Here is a 25,901-nt window from a genome sequence, read left to right on the forward strand (position 1 = left end):
TGCCAAGTTGCAATAGGTTTAATCATTCAGATTAAAGGAAAGCGCCTGAAATGTCCATCAACCCGCCATACATAGCTCATCTACTAGTTGCCTGTTAATAGGACCAAAACGAGGCCTAAAATGTGGAATATAAAATAAAGACATGTTTTTTTAATGAATGAAAACTGAAAAATCTACACAAAATTTGGAATCGACCAGCTAAAACGGCACGTCTCTAGCACTTGTGGGTTTCGAGATCTCATTGTCGAAAGGATTACGCGCAAACACACAAACTTCTCTAGCATTTTAATATATAGACTAGCTGAACCTGCGCTCTCTACACAGCGCATCATTCACATATGAGCATGAAGCTCCTTGTTATTCCTCAGATCTGTACATGTCCCTTTACACAAGTGAAAGACGTCCTGATAAAAATTGGCAAGAAATACCATAAAGGGGAGATTTTTTCGATTACTTTTTCAATATCTCGCACTGTTTGCAAGATTTTAGCCTACTTCCAGTTGGTTTTTAATTCATGTATGATGAATGTTTTCTTTCATCTTACATGCAGCATGTAATAAGCAAATACATTACACACAATTAATTAGGCTATGTCAGTGATATATGGTGTTCATTGGGCAAAATACTCCAAACAATAAAGATTCAACTTAGAGTGGAGAAATGGTTATCGTTCGTTTTTCATTATCATTTCGCAATGAAACAAACGCCTGAGAGGTTTGCAAAGCTCGTATAAAATTATGTGGTGTGGGAATGTATAATGCATAGGATGTGATGCTTTAGTTATTTTTTCTAATTTCAACACTTCCAGTGTACCCGTAAAAATGTAATAAAGATTTAAATATTCAATCTTTTTTTTTTAAATATTCAATTAGAACTGGACAATCTACATTAAATTTGCAATCGGTCAGCGAAAACGTCATCTTTCTAGAGCCTGTAGTTTCCGAGATCTCATTGTCGAAAGGATTGGACACAAACATATAAACGTTCACAAACGTATAGTTTAAAAGAACTCCAAAGATGGCAACACAGTTCATTTGCATTGATTTTCTTTTTAATAATGAAAAGGCTTATTAAAATACAAAGGCTTTGAACAATAATTTTTAAAAAATAAACTTTATATAAAAAGGTATATTTAAATAATTTATTTAAATTACACATACTTTAAAATATTTGTCTATGTTAAGCGTGAAATCACAAATAACCGTAAATCAAAGGTTTGAAATCCAAAGTTATAGCTTGGAGCTCAGGCGCTTTTGTTCAATACTTTCCCTATTTGCTCTGCTCTGAAGCGCCACTAGAGCATAGTGACGAGTTTTGCAATCTCCTATCCCATTATCCTGATCACTGAAGCTTGGCATCTGTGTGTATCGGTTGAGAGACTAATCTAGCCCAACTCATCAGATACCTACGCAGGTTGATAGCCTCTTTGGCCCACCTAGACCACTATCCAAACGGGTGGTCTTCTTCATACCTGTAACCTAGACGACCTTCGCTATGGCTTCTGGACAAGGTACTGGTCATACTGGACTACCTCCTGTTGTTGCTCAGGGACCTTCTCTGACGGCGGCAAAGATCGACAAACGAAAAGCCCGCCAAGAGTCAGAGCCCAGCAGTCCAACGGCTCACTCGACGACAGCTGCTACCTTTTCTGCTGCTCTTCAGATGACACCTCCAACCAAACGGCATCATACACTGAGTGAGTCATCGTCAGGATCAAGCAATATGGATATAGAGATTCACGAGAAGTCATCATCTAAACCAGTAGTCCATTCATTTCTTCTTACAAACTACGATGCCAAGTACCATGATTTAAAGCAAATTTACTTACGTCTACTAAAGTATGTGCCACGATCGGATGTCAAACAGCTAATACCTACCAAGAACGGTATTATCATCCGATCGACAGATCCTAACATGGCAACCACTCTCCGTAACACCTACTCGTTCGAGATCTTTGGCACCTCGGCAAACCTCCAAAAGCTTTCATCCAACCAGGCTAAGCAGCCTCCACCTCCTCGCAAGCCTCCAGCTCTCTCTGTTGTAATACGAGGAGTAGATCCCCAGTTCACGGATGCCGAAGTCGCTGATGAACTTAAGCTGGAGGGTCAGCGACTTCGGCATCCGTGAACTGGGGATCTACTCCTCGTATTACAACAGAGAGAGCTGGAGGCTTGCGAGGAGGTGGAGGCTGCTTAGCCTGGTTGGATGAAAGCTTTTGGAGGTTTGCCGAGGTGCCAAAGATCTCGAACGAGTAGGTGTTACGGAGAGTGGTTGCCATGTTAGGATCTGTCGATCGGATGATAATACCGTTCTTGGTAGGTATTAGCTGTTTGACATCCGATCGTGGCACATACTTTAGTAGACGTAAGTAAATTTGCTTTAAATCATGGTACTTGGCATCGTAGTTTGTAAGAAGAAATGAATGGACTACTGGTTTAGATGATGACTTCTCGTGAATCTCTATATCCATATTGCTTGATCCTGACGATGACTCACTCAGTGTATGATGCCGTTTGGTTGGAGGTGTCATCTGAAGAGCAGCAGAAAAGGTAGCAGCTGTCGTCGAGTGAGCCGTTGGACTGCTGGGCTCTGACTCTTGGCGGGCTTTTCGTTTGTCGATCTTTGCCGCCGTCAGAGAAGGTCCCTGAGCAACAACAGGAGGTAGTCCAGTATGACCAGTACCTTGTCCAGAAGCCATAGCGAAGGTCGTCTAGGTTACAGGTATGAAGAAGACCACCCGTTTGGATAGTGGTCTAGGTGGGCCAAAGAGGCTATCAACCTGCGTAGGTATCTGATGAGTTGGGCTAGATTAGTCTCTCAACCGATACACACAGATGCCAAGCTTCAGTGATCAGGATAATGGGATAGGAGATTGCAAAACTCGTCACTATGCTCTAGTGGCGCTTCAGAGCAGAGCAAATAGGGAAAGTATTGAACAAAAGCGCCTGAGCTCCAAGCTATAACTTTGGATTTCAAACCTTTGATTTACGGTTATTTGTGATTTCACGCTTAACATAGACAAATATTTTAAAGTATGTGTAATTTAAATAAATTATTTAAATATACCTTTTTATATAAAGTTTATTTTTTAAAAATTATTGTTCAAAGCCTTTGTATTTTAATAAGCCTTTTCATTATTAAAAAGAAAATCAATGCAAATGAACTGTGTTGCCATCTTTGGAGTTCTTTTAAACTATACGTTTGTGAACGTTTATATGTTTGTGTCCAATCCTTTCGACAATGAGATCTCGGAAACTACAGGCTCTAGAAAGATGACGTTTTCGCTGACCGATTGCAAATTTAATGTAGATTGTCCAGTTCTAATTGAATATTTAAAAAAAAAAGATTGAATATTTAAATCTTTATTACATTTTTACGGGTACACTGGAAGTGTTGAAATTAGAAAAAATAACTAAAGCATCACATCCTATGCATTATACATTCCCACACCACATAATTTTATACGAGCTTTGCAAACCTCTCAGGCGTTTGTTTCATTGCGAAATGATAATGAAAAACGAACGATAACCATTTCTCCACTCTAAGTTGAATCTTTATTGTTTGGAGTATTTTGCCCAATGAACACCATATATCACTGACATAGCCTAATTAATTGTGTGTAATGTATTTGCTTATTACATGCTGCATGTAAGATGAAAGAAAACATTCATCATACATGAATTAAAAACCAACTGGAAGTAGGCTAAAATCTTGCAAACAGTGCGAGATATTGAAAAAGTAATCGAAAAAATCTCCCCTTTATGGTATTTCTTGCCAATTTTTATCAGGACGTCTTTCACTTGTGTAAAGGGACATGTACAGATCTGAGGAATAACAAGGAGCTTCATGCTCATATGTGAATGATGCGCTGTGTAGAGAGCGCAGGTTCAGCTAGTCTATATATTAAAATGCTAGAGAAGTTTGTGTGTTTGCGCGTAATCCTTTCGACAATGAGATCTCGAAACCCACAAGTGCTAGAGACGTGCCGTTTTAGCTGGTCGATTCCAAATTTTGTGTAGATTTTTCAGTTTTCATTCATTAAAAAAACATGTCTTTATTTTATATTCCACATTTTAGGCCTCGTTTTGGTCCTATTAACAGGCAACTAGTAGATGAGCTATGTATGGCGGGTTGATGGACATTTCAGGCGCTTTCCTTTAATCTGAATGATTAAACCTATTGCAACTTGGCAACTGCCAAGGCTTGTGGACCCACAATGAGGCGTACTTGGATATGGAATTATAAGAAAAAAATATTTGCATTTGGTATCATCTACTATTTATCCAAGTTTGCCACAAACTCACCCCCAATATTCTATATATTAAAATAATCATTTATATGTTTGTCTCTAGCAATTCATACTCTTTGAGAGTTTTCCTGTCCTTTACTTGTCTTCGTAAAGGAACTTGCATAGATATAATGAGAAATGAAAGGAGATTCACGCTCATATTAGAATTGTGCGACGTGTAAATAGCGCAGGTTCAGCTAGTACAATATAATAGTCAATAATTTTCGCAATTAGAATGGCCAACCTGAGATCGGCGAACAAAACATGGACTACATAACATTCTATAGTACAATCTTAAAGTTAATCCATGACCGACCAACGTTGTTGTTCATGAATCAGGAGATTAGCAAAGTGAGGAGTGTTGTTAATAAGTTGTTTAATTCCTCGACTTCCACTATTTAAATCCAATGAGAGATAATATTAGGAGAAAACGAGTGGATAATAAGCGATAAGGAAGCACTTAACGCCAAAAAAAAAAAAAAAAAAAAATACTGTGTCTCCAAAATTGAGCTCCGCAATCTTATTTCCAACCAAAGATTCTCGTAGATTAACGACATTGTAACTGTGTTACCTTTGTTTCCTAGCCCGCTGACTTACATGGAGTGGTACTCTCCTTCCTTTTAAATGAATTAGAATTTGAGTGCCTTAATGTGACTGATTTTTTCTTCGCTTAGTTAAGTCTCCGTAGCTTTGATAAAAATTAATTTTCATTGTATATATATTACTTCAATTTGATTTATAAATGTTAATATTATATCATCATCATAGGTGTTCTGCCATTATTGGCAGGTCACTTGCTGCAACTGAGAAGCTTTATGCTCCATGGTCTTCCGCTGACTCTTCATTTCCGTGTAGGATTTTTCTGTTTTGATATAGTCCACTAGTTGTATTTTTCATTGCCTTTTCCCTTCTTTTTCATGTCATCATACCCTCTAGCACATTCCTCATGATATAGTTCCTTCTTAGCCAATGTCCCAACCAGTTCCTCTTTTCCTCCTTTTAATAATACCGGTATCTAAAATTGTTCTTTTCTCCCCCTATCATTTCTAACACCCTCTCACTTGTTTTCTGCTTCACCCAACCAATTATTTCCGTTCTTCTTGACACATATATTTCGAAAGCTTTACTGCCAGTTTTTATAATTTTTTCTTAGTGTCCATTAGAATGGGTCGAAAAAAACGATTTCTTTAAAATCGAATTCTAATAGTGCGGAAAAGTTGGACCATCTATCGAAATGTGTAAGTGTAATTGCTTTTTGAAATCGCGTAATATCTTCAGTTCGCGCATCCTGGTTAAAATTTTACCAAATTGTCAAAACTCGTACTCTTTTGGAACACCCTGTATAGAAGACAGGTTACTTCTGATAGTTGTAATAGAGCGCTAATTCTCAAGTAGGCATGTAACAATACACAGAAGAAAAGAAAATCAACATCGGATAATATCTTCAGTTCTTGCTCCAAGGTCAAAATCTCGTGAAATTGTAAAAACCCGTATTGTTTGGAACACCCTGTATAAATTAGTTTATGTTGTTATAGTTTTAATATGGCGGTTATATTTTTCCCAACCATGCGAGAATATTCAGAAAAAAGAAAATAGAAATTGCATAGTATCTTCAGTTCGTGTATTGGAACTTAAAAATCGAAAATTTTACGAAAGGAATCATTTTCTGTTTCTGATCTGATCGCGCAGCTCTTCGCTCATTTCTGATCTCAGAAATGACCCAGTACTTACCACAAGGAGGTGGCTGCATTTCGAGTTCCACCCACACCCTTCCCAACCACGCTACCATTGTAGAAGTTTCAAATTTATTTCTTTTGTATTTCGGGCATAACTTTAAAATATAACTTCTTACCAAAATCTAGCATTATAGAGCGTGACAAAAGTGTGGTCCGAATAAAACCATTTCTGTCTAGGGAGCCACACACTTTTGTAGCAGCCTCTGTTACAAGTTTAACACATCTTTCCACGGACTGCGTGTGACATGGAAATTTTAGGTAGTCAAACTCTGGTAGTTCTTTTGTCTTTAGAAATGACAAAATACGGTACTCGCTGTTGTTACATGGGCTATTATTGGTAGTGATGAAAGTTTACACGTTGGCCAATCTATCAATTCGGTGTAGTCAGTTGCTTCAAAATTGAGATCAGGTGGTAAAAAAATCTCACACTTTTACCTGATGGTGGTTGATTCCTCGATTTCAACAATCTTCCGAAAGTTAATTCTCTTATGTGTTTCCGTTCATCCAACGCCATGGACAAAATAAGGTTTTCAGGGTGCGCAAAAATACCGTTTAGCTGTATTACAGGATCGATAATTTCTAGTAAACTTTCCGGTAGATATCGTAATGTCTGAACCATTTTAAACATGTTTTGCACCATCTTTTGCAGATGAATTGTGTTTAATAGCAAACCAAGCTGAAGCATATGTTTTTACAATGTAAGTCGCCAATGTCTTCAGCTCAAATTAAGGATCTTCCGTCGAAATATATAACCTTAAAATACGATACGCTATAGTAAGCCACCTTGAATGACTTATTGGGCCTAGATCCTTTACTGCAAGATCACTTGGACACTCACCGCTGTTTATAGCTCTAACAATATCATGAAGATTTTTTTTCTTTGCTCAGGTTATTTTCTTTTACGGAGATATCTTCGATCTGAATATTCTCATAACCAACAGCAGGAAGCTGCTCACAGTGTTTCAGTTGTTTGAAGATAGTTCCAGAAAATGATTTGGGCCTGAAGTGTCACCATCTTTAAAATGTAATAAACAAATGAACCACTGGAGTGGTTTTCCAAATTTGACCTCAATATTATGAATAATCCCACTTTTCCATCCAGTATTAACCACTGTCCCATCACAGCCGATAGCAACAAGATCATTTAAGTCCACGTCTTTGTCACTTAAATAAGAAAGTATACTCTCCGATATATCCTTTGCAGATCCAGTTCTAAGCGTTATATGGCCAATGAACTGATTTCTGAAGAAGAAAATATACGGTACAATTTACAAATGGGGATATGAAACACTGTGGAATTTCTATTTTTCGTGAAGAATGTATTCGATTTCTTTTGTGCGCCTGTTGCTACATGCTTGAAGAAAATCACAGCCCTATTAGGGCTATAACAACATAAATTATTTTATACAGGGTGTTCCAAAAAAGTACGATTTCTTACAATTTCACGAGATTTTGACCTTAGAGCAAGAACTGAAGATATTATCCGATGTTGATTTTCTTTTCTTCTGTGTATTGTTACATGCCTACTTGAGAATTAGCGCTCTATTACAACTATCAGAAGCAACCTGTCTTCTATACAGGGTGCTCCAAAAAAGTACGATTTTTGACAATTTGGTAAAACTTTAACCTGGATACGCGAACTGAAGATATTACGCGATTTCAAAAAACAATTACACTTACACGTTTCGATAGATGGTCCAACTTTTCCGCACTATTAGAATTCGATTTGAAAGAATTTTTTTTTTCGACCCACCCTAGTGTCCATGTTTCTGCCCAATAGAGTACAGTACTCTCCACTAAGCATTTTAGAAGTCTTCTTCTCAACTCTTTATTCAACGTCGCAATAAACAGACGTTTCTTTCTCCTAAAGGATTCTTTCGCCATTCTTATCCTTGCTTTTGTATCACAGTTGACACTTCATATTATCACTAATAATACTACCCCAGTATCGAAAACTAGTCATATGTTCTATTTTCTGCCCTCCTATTTCTGTGTTTGATACACATCGCTTTGTTCCAATCACCATTGCTTTTGTTTTTCTAACATTTATTTTTATCCCATATTTCCTCACAGCCTTTCCTCCAGTTTCCTAACATCTTACTAAGTTCATTTTAAGTTTCTCTCGCAAGTGTCATATCATCGGCAAACTGCATGGATCTAATCAGTTACAATTGCTTTGTGAAAGAACGTAAAGTAAAATGAATTAGACAGTGTAAGAAGTGTAAGCATCTATGCAAGACCAAAATATGAGGGCTGTTTTACTTCTTTTCAATCTACGGTAAGGCCTCAGAGGAGAAACGTGTGAAATGATGGCATGGGTATCAAAAGACAAAACTTCTAACCCCCCCCCCCCCACCGAGAGACAGAACTTGCACTTCAAATACTGTGCAATAGCGAGCGTGGACAACATACCGACCGAAATCAAAACGGCCGCCAAGTGTGAACTACATTATGATTGTAATTATTTTTTTTTTCAAATCTTTCAGTTTAACTTCCAAGAATTATGAGTATTAGGCTAAAGGAGATAGATAATTCAGGAAATGTGAGACGAAGTGGGAGTACCCTGAGAAAACGCACAGAATGTTCGATCTACATTCAGGGGATACTTAGCACCCTGCAATTTCAAGAACAGACAATCCACCTACGCCTTTAACATATCTTAAATTAAATGTATATAATTAGATATTTCACACTGAAAAAAAACGTATGCAGCGTAGGATACTTGTGTAAATCCTGTAGCGTTTGAACGTAACGTACAACCCTATGTAGCGTCCTGCATCAAACGCAGAACTGGAAATCTACGTTTCATACGTACTTTTCGTATAAGTGTTCCGATAAGAAAGAATTGCATATAGGCTGTCAAGATCTCACATATAGATGAACGTATATAACATATAGCTGACGTAAGTATAGGGTTGGCAACTGGCCGGTTTTTCACCGCCCTGGTCGGAAATATTGCTGTTTTTTTAAATAAAGCCAGCGACCGGTACAAACTTCTTACCAATTCCTTTATGACCTTTTTTTTTTTTTAAATTTGTATCTAGTTCGAAGCAATTTCATCTAGTTCGACGTATAGATTTAAAAAGCAACTTTCATTCTGTAAATACAGAACTGTCACCTTTCACCATCTAGCAAGGATTAATATATTTTATGGTGTGATATTATTGTTTTAAATGTACATGCCCAAACTGAAGATAAGGATGATGATATAAAAGACAGTTGTTACGAAGAATTGGAACGGATATTTGATCAACTCCCGCAATACAATATGAAAATTCTATTAGGGGATTTCAATGCGAAGGTAGGACGAGAGGATATTTTCAAACCGATTATAGGAAACGAAAGTCTGCATAAAGAAAGTAATGACAACTCGTGAACTTTGCAACATCCAAAAACTTAATCATGAAGAGTACAAAATTCCCACATCGCTACGGGAATATACACTTGGACATCACCAGACGGAAAAACACATAATCAAATTGATCACGTTTCAGTAGATAGAAGAAGGCAATCTAGCATAATCGATGTCCGGTCGTTTAGAAAGGCTAATTGTGACACTGATCACTATCTGGTAGCAGCGATAATACGAGAGAGGTTATCGATGAATAAAGGTAATATTCATAGTCCGAAAACGGAGAGATTTAATTTAAAGAAATTAGAAGAGAGCCAGGTAAGAGAGAAATACCAGATTGAACTTTCGAATAGATTCTCGGTTTTAGAAGGTTCTGAGTGCACTAGTGTTGAGGATACCTGGATTGAAATTAGAGATAGCATTAAAATTTCAGCAAAAGAAAACTTGGGACACGCGGAAATACGTAGGAACAAACCATGGTTCGACCAGGAATGCATAAAACTAGCAGAGAAGAGAAAACAAGCAAAATTACGCTGGCTACAAAATCCGAATGAAATAACTACACAAAACTTCGCAGATATCAGGCGGGAAACTTCCAAAACTTTAAGAACAAAGAAACGCGACTTTCTGAAAGCTAAATTTAAGGAACTTGAAGATAATAGTAAAAATAAAAACATCCGGGACATGTATAAGGGAATCAACGAATTTAAGAAAGGCTATCAACCTCGTGCTTATATATTAAAGAAATCTGACGGTACAGTTCTCACTGACACGGATAGCATCTTAAATAGATGGAAAGAATTCTTTGATGATTTGCTTAACACGCAACCAAAAACTAGTGTACGTGGAGAAAAGGAGATACACACCGCAGAACCGTATATTCCAGAACCCAACCGAATAGAAGTAGAAACCGCTATAAATAAATTAAAGAAACACAAATCTCCGGGTGTGGATGAAATTCCGGCTGAGTTAATTTTAGCTGGAGGTGAAAAATTGTGGAACAAGATACACAAACTCATTCTCCTTATCAGGAACAAGGAAGAATTGCCACAAGAGTGGAAAAAATCAATCATTGTTCCAATTCACAAGAAAGGCGACAAAACTGACTGTAATAATTATCGAGGCATTTCTCTTCTGTCAACAGCCTATAAAATACTTTCAAACATTCTATTAGCAAGACTGACCCCATACGCAGATGAAATTATTGGAGATTATCAGTGCGGATTTAGACGAAATCGATCAACTATCGAATTAAAATCCAAATATTTACCATCCGCCAAATACTCGAAAAAAAAGTGGGAATACAATACCCCAGTACATCAACTATTTATTGATTTTAGAAAGGCGTACGACTCGGTTAGGAGAGAAACATTATACAACGTTCTTACAGAGCTTGGAATACCGAGAAAGCTAATTAGATTAATTAAGATATGTTTAAATGAATTCCAAAGTAAAGTCCGGGTAGGAAAATTTTTGTCCACGAGCTTTCACGTCGAAAATGGCCTGAAAGAAGGAGATACGTTGTCGCCATTATTATTTAACTTCGTTCTGGAATACGCTATAAGGAAAATCAAAGATAGCAACCAGGGCCTAGAGTTGAACGGTATTCACCAGGTTATGGCATATGCTGATGATGTAAATTTAATAGGGGATGATAGGAGAACAATAGAAAGAAATGCAGAGATCTCATTAAACGCTGGCAGGGACATGGGCTTAGAAGTGAATGCAGAGAAAACTAAATACATGGAAGTGCGTCGGGACTGGAATACAGCAAATTATGGATGCGTTAAAATATTAAATAATACTTTTGATAAAGTGGATAGTTTCAGATATCTAGGATCAATATTAACAGAGGAAAATAATATTCACGGAGAAATTAAATGTCGACTAAAAGCAGGAAATTCGTGTTATTATTCAGTTCAAAATCTCTTGTAGTAGCGAATTCTGTCGAGGAATTTGAAGCTTAAAATATACAAAACGATAATCATGCCTGTTGTTCTGTATGGCTGCGAAACATGGTCACTTACTCTGAGGAAAGAACATAGACTGAAAGTATTTGAGAACAAGGTCCTGAGACGAATATTCGGACCCAAGAGAAACGGGAATGGGGAATGGCGGAAACTTCATAACGAGGAACTACATAATTTATATGGTTTACCCACCATTGTTAGGGTCGTCAAGTCGTGGAGACTTAGGTAAGCGGGTCATGTAGCTAGAATGGAAGAAAGTAGAAACGCTTTCAAAGTCTTTACTGGAAGACCAATCGGAAAACGACCATTAGGAAGACCTAGGCGCAGATGGGAGGACAATATTAAGATGGATCTAGCAGAGGTAGGAATACAAAGTAGAAACTGGATGCAGTTAGCTAAGGATAGAAGTCAGTGGAGAGCTTTTGTGAACGCGGCATTGAACCTCCGGGTTCCATAGGGCATGGAGTTAGTTATTCATCTGTTTAAATAATTTTAAAGAGATGACACGGACTGTATCATGGAAATTTTGGAATTTACTTCTAAGGAATTTTATACATTAATTGACAGTGAAAAAGGACTTCTTAAAGCATTTTTTTTTGTAGTTGAATTATAATTTTAAAGAAGAAATTTCATTTTCCAAATCCAAAATTGTCACGTAAAGATTAATATACTTTTGTTTATCTGTTTCGATAATTTTTATTAAGAGGCAGTTACTGGTAAATACTATAAAATGATCAATGATGATTTTAGTTTTTCATTTATAGCGTAATGTACACCTATCTTAGGAAATTTTGAGAGGGTGCCGGGTTTTTTATTTTCAAGAGTTGGCAACCCTACGTATGTAACATACGTATATGTAAGTAATATACGGAAGACTGTTACATGTCAGACATCCTGCACCGGAATAATGTAATATCTAAGCGGGTAAAGAGCAGTAGCATATGGATAACGTATGCTCCATAGAGATTTAAGTATTAAACATAAAGATTGTATATGTTTGTACAGTACAACATACTAATGTCCGGATAAAGGATTTTCCTCATTGTAATTAAATACGATCTTAACCAGGCATCTAACAAGGACGATAAATTTCAGCTATTTCATCTTCAAAATAACTCTCTGATTTGAGGCTCTACAAATACGATTCTGAACTAGAGTCCACTCACTGGTTGAGAAACCCAACAAATAACCTCTTATGGAAAGCTCGAAATTAGTCATACACGCTAGTTCGATATACTCCCACAGTACTTCTTCCCATTAATTTTCATACCGACCACTTTCATAGTGCGATTCTATAGGTTAAGTTTATGCTTGAATGGTAGTCTTATGTATTCTTAAAGCAAAAATGTACACTCATGTCCAAAATTATTGTCGTATGTGTATAAATATGTTGTAGGAATATAATTTGATAACGAATTCGCCCGGTATTTCTTATAATGTTAGTATGTATATAATCGGCAAAGACATGTATGTGGCAAATTTCATGTCAAAAGAGCAGTATATAAGAACAATAAAACGAAAATAAAACTTTATTGCCCATTTAGCAACATTTTATTTTACTCATTATAATTTTCGTATTTATAATTCTTTTTCTATGAAATTTACCACAAATATGCATTTCCCGATTATAGACATAGTATCAGTATTAAAAGTACCCTGCAAAATCATTATCAAATTATATTCTTATTAGAAGACAGTTATAGATATACGACAATCATTTTGGACATGAGTGTACCTGCGGTGGGGCTTTTCCTTTCAAGCATTAGTTATTTAGGGAATATTTCGAAAGCTAGAGAAATGATTATTTTAAAGAAATGAAAAGGATAGAGTACCATTTCTTCTAATTTAAACACTCATTTGCGTGAAAATGTTTTTGTAATGGATAGACTACCAAACTCAACAGTGGATTTTGAGTTTTGAAAACATTTCAGTCTGTTAAAAACCGGCATTTAATTTCAGTTTTTTTATAATAGATACTTGCATTCGAATTGAAAAGCCGAAAAATCGGATTCAGTTTTTCAATCCGAAATTTAAATTCTGTTATCAAGGCTGAAAAGTTTGTTTCGGTTTTCAAAACTGAAAAATATATTTCGATTTTTGAAACCGAAAATGCATTTACAGATATTCAATTTTTCAAAAGGCCCAAACCAAAAATATCCTGAAATGTAAAAACTTTAACTTTAACCTATCGTGTACATTAGATCCAAAGTTCAGATGCAACTAGTTCTGACTAAAAGCAATTCTTACTTTAATTACCTTTATCCATTCAACAGTAGTCACACTATATCTTCTAGAAAGTATGTGAAATCAAATGTTTTGCCTTCCTATGTATATAACTAGAGTTGCTACAATTTCAAGGTTGCCTGAGTAAATTCAATCCAAATATCAATACACTACTATATTTTGAATTATTACACTATTTAATGTTTCTCTTTCTCATTTTCATGTTATAATAACGTCTTTCCTTTCTTTGTTTCTTTTCAGATGATCCCAGGAAGATTGTTTCCCTTCAAAGAAGAGCATCCAAAGACATTGGACTTTGTGAGACGTAGTTAAACTGAAATCATGACGAAAAGACAGTATCAATTTACATTTTGAAAAACTACCTCTTAGAGCCCTATTCAGATATCATTACGTGAAGTATTCATTGTAATTTTTGAAGTTCAACAGTTCAATCAGCGCGATAAACAGAAAGAATACTATGATGGAGGAAACAGAAGAATTTGTTGTGTCGCCCACAGCTGATTTGGGTCTGTTGAACTTATCTATAAATAGTACTAACGACACAATTAGCATACCTTACACTCCGTACCACTTGCGACCAGAAACTTACGTTGTCCCAGTTTTGTTCTTCCTTATTTTTATAGTAGGCGTTCTGGGAAATGGCACCTTGATTGTCATCTTTCTTCTGAACAAAAACATGCGAAGTATTCCCAACACATACATATTCAGTTTGGCCATCGGGGATTTACTCGTAATTCTATTGTGCGTCCCTTTCACAAGTACGATTTACACGCTTGAATCTTGGCCGTATGGGGAGGTTATTTGTAAATTCAGCGAATTTATCAAAGACGTTTCCATTGGTGTTTCTGTCTTCACTTTAACAGCCCTGAGCGGTGATAGGTTCTTCGCGATTGTGGATCCAATGAGAAAGCACGCTGGTCGCCGAGCCACTCGCTTGACTATTTTCACAGCCATAGCGATTTGGGCAGGGGCTATAGCTTGCGCAATACCCGCCATGACGTTTTCGTACATAAGAATATTTCAGGTGAACGATAGAATAATAATGGTCTGTTATCCATTTCCAAATTATCTGTCTATGAAATACGCTCAAGCGATGGTTGTTCTGAAGTTCTTATGTTACTACGCAATACCTTTGTGTATTATTGCTTGCTTTTACACTCTAATGGCTCGGCATTTGATACATAGCACCAGAAATCTTCCAGGAGAAATGCAATGTCAGGTTAGACAGATTCAGGCTCGGAAGAAGGTAGCGAAAATGGTTTTAGCATTTGTGATCATCTTTGCATTATGCTTCTTACCTTGGCATGTCTTCATGTTATGGTTTTATATGTGTCCTACAGCTCAGGAAGACTACAATGCCTTTTGGCACGGTTTAAAAATCGCCAGCTTTTGCTTAAGTTTCATCAACTCTTGTATTAATCCAATAGCTTTGTATTGCGTCAGCGGGACATTCAGAAAGCATTTTAATAGGTACTTGTTTTGCTGTTTCCCCAATCGACAGTGGCGCCATTTGAATAGGGACAGAACTAAATCCACTTGGGAGTCGTCACATTCAATGGTCAATTACAACAGCACAGTCAGACGCCAAGATGAGTTTACTGTTACCACGTTCATGAACGGTAGTGGAGACAAAACTTGAAGAAGACTTCACCTCTCCGTCCTGCCACCTGGCGATGATTTCTCTCATCATCACAGGAACCAGCAACATAAAAGTTCCCACCGTCCTCCATCGAAACAACTTATCAATAAACGTGCTGGAGTTCTGAGGGTGGACTGGAGGAGAGGTACGAACACGTATCCAACAGCCAGCATGGACTTGTAATAAACGTTCAGTGAATTTTTTTGTGATGTTACGTAAACCTGTTGTTTAAAGTACTGGTGTTTCTCGCATAAACGGATCATGTTTCATATGTGATGAGTTCATCTCTGTGTGTGTGTATGTGTGTGTACATAAATATATATACGTATATATACATTTTTTGTGCATATGTGTATTTAAATATTTGCTTATTTATGTGAAGAGAAAAAAAGCAATCTGTTTAACCCAACTATGAAATTCAGAGTACTTAGCATTTATACTGTAATTTCGTTTATTGGATTTTGTACTAAAACTGATATAGACTTAATTAATTTATTTGAAACGTAGATATTTTATTGCAAATTTCTAATTATTGCATTTACTGTATGTGGATAAAATATGCATATTTTAATTTTAAACACGAAAGAGTATTATTGTATAAAATTATAATAAAAAAAATAAATAAAAATAAGTACAGGGTGTTTCACCGGTACAGGGTGTTTTACAAAACAACACCGACAACGTTGGGAGGTGATTCCTCACACCAAGATAAAGCAAAAAATGTAAACCAACCTGGGTGGATAAATGCTTTCGTTTAGAGTTATAGACTGCCGGAAACATGAAAAAATGAATTTTAAAGGTCCTTAGCTCCAAAACTATGGGATCTGCCGTAGTCGTGTCAAGACTTCACTTAGGAACTAGTATGTGCCCTTTCCAAATATCCGTGTTTCGGAATCTTGTTGTATTTCCGCAACAATTTTTATAGAGGTAGTTGGGAGGTACTTCAAATTATATGCCTGTAGCCAAACTCCCTCTATAAAAATTGTTGGGTATTTTCTTAGGATTCTGAAACATGTATTTTTAGATAGCATACATATTAGTTCCTAAGTGATGTCTTGACCCGACTACGGTAGGCCCCACAGTTTTGGAGCTATGGACCTTTAAGGTGCCTTTTTTGTGCTTTCGGCAGCCTATAACTCCGAAAGGAAGCATTTGTGCACCCAGGTTGGTATACATATTTTTTGTTTCATATTGGTGTCAGGAATTACCTTCCAAACGTTGTCGGTGTTGTTTTGAAACACCATGCATACCCATTGAAAGTTATACCTTGTTCCTAGGAAGAGTTTTGAAAGTTCAAAATTAAGTTATTGTCTTACTTTTCGTGTTAAATTAAAGTGTTTTTTAGTGGCACTAAATCCGAAAATAGTATTATGAACGAAATCTCTTAAGCTTAACGTTAAATTTAACTTTTCAAAAATGTTACTAAGTTTCCTGAACTGGTAATGAACATGTAATTTTAACTCCATTGTACAGAAATTTGACTACAATCCCCAGCAGCTTTCTAGTGAAAACTTAAAGGTGTTTTGAGAAACTTAGCTCATTGTTTTATGTGAGAATCACAAAAAATAAAATAGAACTTTAATTTTGTGATTTGTAGTGATTTCTTCTCCTAGTGTCTAATGTCCCTTTCAGTTTCAATATAAATTTATAAATTTAATCTTATCTGAAAATTTGCTTGTTAGTTATTAAAATTCACATAATATTATAATTCATTATAATATTATAGGGTTAGCGTACATGATTCATCAGGTTAGAAAATACTGTGTCTTTACAAGTAAAAAAGACTGACAAAGATGAGCAATACACCTAAAGTTACATACACTCACACAGTTTAGATTGCGCTACTGTCTCTCACGTTCACACGCTAGATGGCAGCCGTGTGAGGGCAGTTCACAAGATGGCGCCATGCAAGAGAAAAGTTCTTTCTCTGTTAGAATGCAGGTTTACCAACCATACAATAATTTATCATGATATACGATATTTTAAGCTTTAACGCTATACATGACAATGTCCTTGCTATAGTAGGTGAATATACGATCATTTTAGAATGTACACTTTTTTGTGCACTTTTTTAATGTACAAATAAATTGTAGATATGCAGTAAATAATTATAAAACACACACACTGAGTTTTTTTTTTTTAAAAAAAAAACTTTCATTCCTTGTAAAATAAATCAATAATGATTTCAGGATTGGCAACTGGCAATCTTGCATCCACTCTTTAAATTCAATTACGTTTACGAGAGGGTAAAAAAATGGTTGTTGTTCAGGGTAGTGTTAATAAGAATTTCTTTTTAAAAAATGTGTGAAGACAATGACGCCGATTTGGAGTTCGAAACTGTACCTAGGTAGATGAATAGATAAGTTTAATATATATTATTGTTATTATTAGTAGTATTATACGTACTGTATTTCTACAATTATCACCTGCATAACGAAAATACGATAATTTTTTGTAACATACCATAATTTTAAAACGAAAACCGATAATTTTGTTCTCAGGGGTTGGCAACTCTGATGGGAACATACTGTTGGACATATGGAACAAAATGGGTTACCATTTGGAAGTGTGGGCAACGACGCATACATTGAAGATCTATAGTATGTACCTGAAACTTAGGAAGGTCTTATAATTATAAATACCTAATATTTTGTAGCGCGGTAATCATTTCTGAAAACCCTGAATAACAAAATTTAATTTTCTCGAAGTAAGGGACATGTAAATAGATATTTTTAAAGAAAAGACAGTGTTATCAAATCATTAAAATTTCAGTTCATTTTACAGAAAAAAAAAACAATTTCTCACAGAAATCAATGAGCTTAAAGAGAAAAAGCGTTAGAATTAAAAAATACAAAACTTGAGAAAATGAGGCAGAAAGCATCTACAAAACTTTACCCAAGAAACTAATAACCTAATATGAGAATACAGTTCGTGATATCATAATATTTATCATTAGGCGTGTACGCAGGAATTAATTTCTCGAGAGGTCCAAAGCTATTGGGGGGAGGTAATTTTCAATATAAGGATAAATTATGTTATTTTTTAAAACCATCACTGAGATTAGACTGAATTTTCAGAGAAGTCGGGGTTTGGTGAGATCCGGACCTCAAGGATCCACGCCCTGATTACGATCCTGATAATTATCATTATATGTATTCTGGTATTGCTGACAGACCATTTCCTGAAAACCGAGAAGCTTCCATCCGCTATGATCTTCAGTTAATCTCTTCGTCTTTACAGATGATTTTCTTTTGTAATATTACCAATCAACAGTAACCTACGTTCCCCCTCTCTCTTTTTTCTTTTCACCGTATTTTCTACCACATCTTTCCAAATACTTTTCTTCTTCTTCTTCTTCTTCTTCTTTGAGTCTTCATCCCGGCGAAATTAAAATACCGCTAATTTTACAGTAATTATGTGATAGCTTCAAATAGATAAAAGATAATTGAAATATGGAATAAGAGCGCCCTAGACAATATTATTTTGCGTGAGGTACCGTTATCACAAGTCACCTAATGGCTTTCCATTTTCAGCTGTTTAGAAACGCGAAAATAAATGCCGATTTTCAAAATGGCTCGAAATCGAAAGCAGATAAGTGAGTCGTGATAACGGTTTCTCATGTAAAATAATATTGTCTAGGGTGTTCTAGTTTCACATTTCGATTATCTTTTATCTATTTAAAGATATCACATAATTACTATAAAATTAGCGGTATTTTAATTTCGCCGGGATAAAGACTCTTAACTGGGGTTGGCTTTACGGATCGCTGTTTTCCGCCTGTTTCTAGTTTGTGTCATATCCGCTCTGACACCACAGTGTGTCATATAGTTCTTAACACAATCTTCCACACTCTCCAATCGCTCAAATACATTCTTTCTAGACAACTGTGCACGCAACATTCTCCACGCTTAAATTTTAACTGTCTTGAGAAACTTCTCTGTTGCGTTCTCTTCACGTTTCTGTCTCATAGAGTATAACGCCCCTGGTCTGGTAACTACCACGTTTGGTCCGGGGTTTGGTACACGAGGTCCTTGTCTCGATTCATAGTAGGAGACAATTAAACGAATTATAAGATGATTCGAATTCAATTGTAAATTGATTGTTTACCTCTGTTGCTTGAAAGTGAGGCTGAGCCTTACCAAACAAGTACATTTTATACCTGTTTTCTAAATATTTAATCAAAGAACCCCAAAATATAATCGTTTTCTAGTTTCTAAATATTTCTTTCGAAATTCCTAAACTTTATTTCATTTCCCACTTTATGTGAAAAATGACAACAAGTTTAACTTATCATTGTTTCTCTCTTCCTACTGAAATTTCTTCGCAACTAGACAGATTTAAAGAAGCGCGGTGGCTCAGTGGTAGTGCGCTCACCTCTAGAAGTGGAATTTCTGGTTTGATCCCAGCTCCTGCAAGCAGGTTTCGTGGTTGACAAACACCATAGTGCGTGGATTCTCTTTGGGTTTTCCCGTTTCCTCCCAATTTCGTCATTTCACCCATATAATCCATATCAACCTCTAGCTTAGCCTCGGTGCATAAGCGTGGAACGTTAGAACAAACCGACAAACAGATCAAATGGCTTGAAATCATCTATTAGCTTATTTAATAGCTTTTTGACAATATTAATTGACATACTGTTTAATACATTTATTTGTTTATCAAAACAAATTAGAGTAAGTGTTTCAAGCTATAACGAACAAAGATCTTCCATTGTCATTCATGGACGCAGGATTTGTAGCCACTAAAGTGAAACACTTGTCTAAGTTAAATGCAATTTAATAAATATCAATTTATTTCCAAACACATTTATTTATACTTATAAATACCTTTGTAAGGTATAAGGTATAGTATATATATTTTCAGCAATATGCATTGCAATTTATTAATACAAAGGTAAAAAGAAATAGCACCAATTTATTGCATAAGACGTTTGGGGGAAAATGTACGTTTGTAATACATGCTCAAGCTGGAGCTTATTAAAATGAGTGTATTTTTTTAAACAAACTTAAGTAAGTAATTTGATGTTCCAGTGTAAATTCAAAAAAAAAATAAGTATTTCAATTCATTGTAGTCTGTCAAAAATGACTATGTGGTTGTATAAAATTCAATGCATATACAAAGTTATTCTTAAACTCCTCACTTTAATGTATGTATTTGCTGCATGCATGTTTTTTTCTTTTTGTGAAATTCTCAAATTTTATGAATTTGTTGGTAACAATTTTGTAACGTATTTCCAAGACCATTTTTGTACTAATTGCCTTGCTGAATATTAATTTGAAAAATAACTAGTTTTGTTTCGATGTACATTAGGAAAAACAATGTTTAATTTTTTCAAAATAATAAATAAAATATAAAGTATCATGTTTGCAATTATTGTTAATATTTGAACATTTGTTTCCTACATATTTCTCATATATGTACAGTTGGTAACAAAAGTTTATACTAAGGTGATCAAGTCTGCCTGTTTCCCGTGGGCCGTTTTTGCATTTATTTTTGTCTTGCAAAACAAGTGTTAAGTTTCACATTTTAAAACTATGATAGACTTTCGAAAAAAAAAGTATAAACAACATGGTGCTGTGTCACCACATATCTAAACAACTCTGACTTTAAAATTATTTCAATCAGCGCCAGAATATTAGGGTATTAACAATTATTCTGATGAAAAGCTTAATATAGAAGCAAATGATTTTAGCTTTAGCTGCGTCATTTTGTGATGTAAAAATGCAACTTGTGACAACAATTCAATACATTCAAACAAATTTGGCTTAGTGACAATTTATTGTAACACGGTCGATAAAGCCATAGTGCGGCCACCGTAATTAGTATTTACTCAATAAAATGTTGAAAACATTCTCACAAACTGTGCAAATTTAATACTAAAATCGGAAATAGTAGAGTTATAGTTTCCGGCTACAAATGAAGGAGAAATGGATGCTGAATCAATAAGAATTTCTCGCTAACTCTTACAATTATGTACTCTGTGACAAAGATGAATATTACAAAATATAAGATGAGAAATTGTACTAGTTCTATTTCCGGTTTCGATAAGAACAAATGTTTTATGGAAATCAATATTGGAAGCGAAAGTAGTAGTTGATTTCTAGTACTTTCGGTTGCAATAGGGGAATTATGTCAGACATGAACCCTGTTCTTGCGATATTGACTTCATATTTAAAAAAAAAAAATACTGTTTCTTGGTATCTCACAATACAAATCAAAATTGAAATTGGAAGAGCTTTATTTCTACCACATGCAGTTCGAATAAATGATTAACGAAAGAGGTTGGGACCTCTTCTTGGAACATTTGATACATATCAACGGACGAACATAGCCGTTCTACATACATTAAATAGATTTGCAAAATTTGTGTGTAACATATTGTTGAAATCTAAAGCTCGTACGGTGTTATGCATCAATTGACCAAACACCAAAACATGGTCCTGAGATATTGAAAGAAACACAAACATGTTACCTTTACAATCCAGTTCTTGGCGCTTAGTCGAATAGCTTTACCTGAACGTTTAAGCAAATAGTAGGGTTTCAAACATCTTTTTTTACATTATTTACATTCACTACTACAGACTGATGTAAAAAATGTCGAAAATCGAAAAATGGCGTTTGGTCAATTGATGCATAACACCATACGATGTCCTATGATATTATAATGTTTTACCATAACTGACCAATTTCCTTCAGCCAAATTCTGTTCTATACATGTATTTAGTTTTGCTGATTATGAATATAAATATTTCCACTGTCAATTTAAATGATATCCGCTGAAACTTTTACCCTTATAAAACCCTTGTAAAATCAACGGATGTTATCATATAAGTAAGTGTCATTTACATATACTTCATTAAATTGTAAACGATTTTCTGAATTCTTGTTTTATTCAATATCACGTGCCATCACTTACGCTGGGGGAAACATATCTAACCATATATTTGATCTGGTGTTGTAGGTGGCTTACTTAGATGATTGTACTCCCGGGTTTGATTCCAAACAGATATGAGTTGAATAAATTGTTTAGCATATTACTTTATCATCTACCATACGATATTTTAGTAACTTACGTACCTTTCTCTATTTTTTGTGCAGTATAAGAAGAAAAGCTGGACAGTTTTGGACTTACTGGTTCATATATAAGTTCTTTATGAATCTTTGCTCTCTCTATACTAACTCAATCTTCCTTAGTACCCCCAACAAGAATTCACAGTTCACGCGGGCAAATACCTTCTCTATATCAATAAACACAACTCTTTCGCTTATTCTATAAATCTTTCACCTATAATCCTTAATAAACCAACATTTTTTTCTTGTTCCTTTACCTCTAATAAACGCGAAATGTTTTTTCTCAACTTCTTCATTTGTTCTTCCATACAACTTTCCATTCGGTATTCGAAACATAAGTTTTGCTGCATGCGATACGAGACTAAAAGTTCTATAGTCAGCGTGGATTTCATTTCTTAGCAAAGATATCATGATTGTCCTCTGAGAATCTTTTGGCCACACTGTTGGTTCATATATTTCATTGTAGAATCTTATTCTTGTCTCCTATATTCTTAATGAGTTTGATTGGTATGTTATTTACCCCACTGTATTAGCATTACTGATCTCGGATATACAGTATGTCTTTTTTCAAAATAATCTCGAAAAATATTAAATCTTTTTATCGTCTTCATATATTTCAGTTTCTACTTCAACATGTACGCCACACGGTCTATTCCCACTCTCATATCAGTCCTAAACATATTTTCATCTTTCTAGAACTTCAGTGCTCTTGCTGAGTATCTTCCCATTCTTATTTGCAATTGCCACTGTGATACCTTCATATTTCCTCAGTAGTTCCATATATTTCATTTCCTTATAAATGATATTATATTTCCTAACTCTTTTTAATTCTTTCAAGCCAGTGAGCTTTGTGGTCTACAGTCACAGTGTGCGTGGGTTTCCTCGGCGTTCTCCAGTTTCTTCTCACTTTCTTCATTCCACCATTTCATTTATTTCTCATCACCACCGTCTCCTTTAGCCTAGCCGGCATAATTATGGGACCTAAAACAAAATATTTCTTTCTAATTTTTCTATGTCCTCACATTTTCCTTGTAAAAATTTCCCCTTGCTCTGTCTGTTTCCCTTTTTAAGCCATTGTCTAACTTCCTGTACATATTTCTGCCCCCTTCTGTATTAACCTGTTTCCATGCCCTCCTTTCCTTCATTTTCTGTAACATAGGTTCTGTTACTAATGATTTCTTAGCCGTTTTGTGTTTGCTATAACCTGCTACTTCTTCAGAAGGCTGCTGTATGCAAAGTTTAATATGTTTCCACTGTGTCTTACTATCTATTCCCATCCTTTCCTCGTTTGACTACTTGTCTTCGAAGTTTTCTACGAAACGTTTCTTACTTCCTCGTTTTTCAAATTTTCAGTGTTCAGTTTCTGCTTTCCTTCTGAAATGAAATGAAATCTTTAAGTTTAACGTCCCACGATTATGTCGGTTAGGGTAAAGGAGAAGGTGATAATGAAAAATGAATGAAATTGTGGAATGAAGAAAGTGGGAGGAAACGTGAGAACCCCTAGAAAACCCACCAGCACGGTGTTTGTTCACCACAAAGTCCACACGGCGTGGGCTGGGATCGAACCAGGGACCTCAAGCATCGGAGGTGAAAGCTCTACCACTCAGCCACCGCACCCCCTGCTTTCCTTCTGGCTACAGTTTCGAGTTACATATCCACTTCGTCCAGTACAAGGTTATCAAACAAAGTGACAATCCTGGGAAGCTATTCCGTTACCTGACCTGGATTATAACATAATCTATTAGATATTCGGCAAACTATTAAGGATTCCCATGTACGAGTCACATCCAGAAAGTAACTTTCTGTATATCTTCTCCTATTGTGGTGATTGAACCAAGTATTCGATGTTACTACATAAATTGACTAATTACTCATCCCTTTTATTTCTTTAGCTTGAATCACTGCCAAGGTGATTTTAGGGTACTGGTCCCAGGAGGCCACAAATTTCTTCTTACCTTTGGCTCAATTACGGATAGTCATGCCACATTTTTGTCGCGATATCTTGCTTCTCCCGAAAATGTACCAATGGAAGCCGAGCACCATATGTGATGCTTATGGTCTCACAGTAATTTGTGACAATGAGCATCATATACGATGTTCAAGAACCTGAATAGGTTAGTAATTTGTGATATTAAGCATGAGCATCATATATGGTGTTCATGGCCCCACAGAAAAATAAGGTGAGCACCACATATGTTGCTCATGGCAGTCAACCTGTTAACGTGCAACACTATTTTCCTGTGCGTCTTTAACAACTGCATTGAAATCTCCCATTATAAAAACGCATACATATATTCTCCCAGTCAATAATTTCTTCTGTTTTTTCATAATTTTCCTTTGTTTCCTCAGTTGTATACACATGTCTGTATTATAATTGGATCCTTTTTTCAACTATTAACATGATAACTCGTCATCATCTAATTGTAATTTCACCACCTTATCCAGGGACGGCGCCAGGAATGCTTGATGGGGTGGGCGGAAAGAGGCGGACCTAGTTGCTGGGTGGGCGAACAATGAAAATTCGAACTGGCAATGTCGACATTTTTTGACAATAATTAAGTTTCAATTTTTATAGTACTTAGTTAGTTAAGGCTCAGACCGAAATAGGGGAGGAACAAGGATGTGGAAAACACCTGTCTTGGTCTTATAGAAGGTACAATTCCGGCATTCGCCTGGTGGGACTGAAGAAATGCAAGACTTAGGATGGGTTGCGGGAGTTCGTGGCTATATGCTCGACCTACAGAATTTCGCGTGGCAGACACACTACCTTTATTTCCATTTTTTTTTTCAATAATAACTGTGTGTACTGTGTAGTCGATGAAGTTCAAGGCAGCTTCAACTCCTCTCCCTCCAAGAATTCACATGAACGCATAGAAATAAAAGAATGTTCAAACAACACAGATTAACAGATAATACTCTACTTTTCGTTAATAACATAAAATACACAATAAGTGGGTAAAGTAAAACAAGGATAAAATAGGCTACTGCAAACATTTTTACCTTTGAAAGATTTATTACAAGAAAGCAAGAGACAAAAAATATAAATCAGTATCTTCAGAAGCAATGCTGTCGTCTTCGCTCTCTCCAGCATCTAGTTCATTTTCACTTTCTTCGAAATCGAACACTTCAAATTGCGAATCCTGGTTTGTCACATGTATTTGTACTTTTTTGTCTTTTTCTCTATTGAAGAAGGATTATCACTAACGTGAACAGATTGAAAATTGCGCTTCTTTGAACACGAGGAAGACACTGAGCCTGAGAAGAAATCGCTGATAAGTTTTTTTGACATATTAGCTGTACAAGCACCGACCACCGAGAATTCTGAACGCAACAGAGATCAACTCAACAATGCTATAATAATTGTTTTTACAAATCTGTTTAATGCCACACGGGTAAGACATGCGGTACATTGCTGTAAACAATTGTAAGTTGCAACCCTTTTTTAAGAAGCAATCGCGCCGACACAAAGCACTACTCACTCCCTCTCTTTCTGAAATCAGACAATAGACAATACTGGTCAGTCCTGTCCATTATTTAGTCGGCTTTTTAAAAAGCACTGTCTTTTTTTTTTTTTTCAGTGCAGCACATACAAACACGCGTT

General features: G+C 35.8%; 1 protein-coding gene across 2 annotated transcripts in view; it reads left to right on the forward strand.

The window, feature by feature from the left end:
* Positions 1-25,400, forward strand: part of LOC145663167 (neuropeptide CCHamide-1 receptor-like) — a 752,389-nt gene extending 726,989 nt beyond the window's left edge. For both annotated transcript variants that reach the window (XM_081729494.1, XM_081729495.1), the window contains exon 4: positions 13,831-25,400. In XM_081729494.1, the coding sequence (XP_081585620.1) occupies positions 14,048-15,229 (1,182 nt within the window). In that variant the 5' untranslated portion in view covers positions 13,831-14,047 and the 3' untranslated portion in view covers positions 15,230-25,400. The remainder of the gene's footprint in view (positions 1-13,830) is intronic.
* Positions 25,401-25,901: the final 501 nt, after the last annotated feature.

Source organism: Thermobia domestica, chromosome 10 (genome assembly GCF_964235325.1).
Source record: "Thermobia domestica chromosome 10, izTheDome1.hap1.1, whole genome shotgun sequence".
Taxonomy (NCBI): domain Eukaryota; kingdom Metazoa; phylum Arthropoda; class Insecta; order Zygentoma; family Lepismatidae; genus Thermobia; species Thermobia domestica.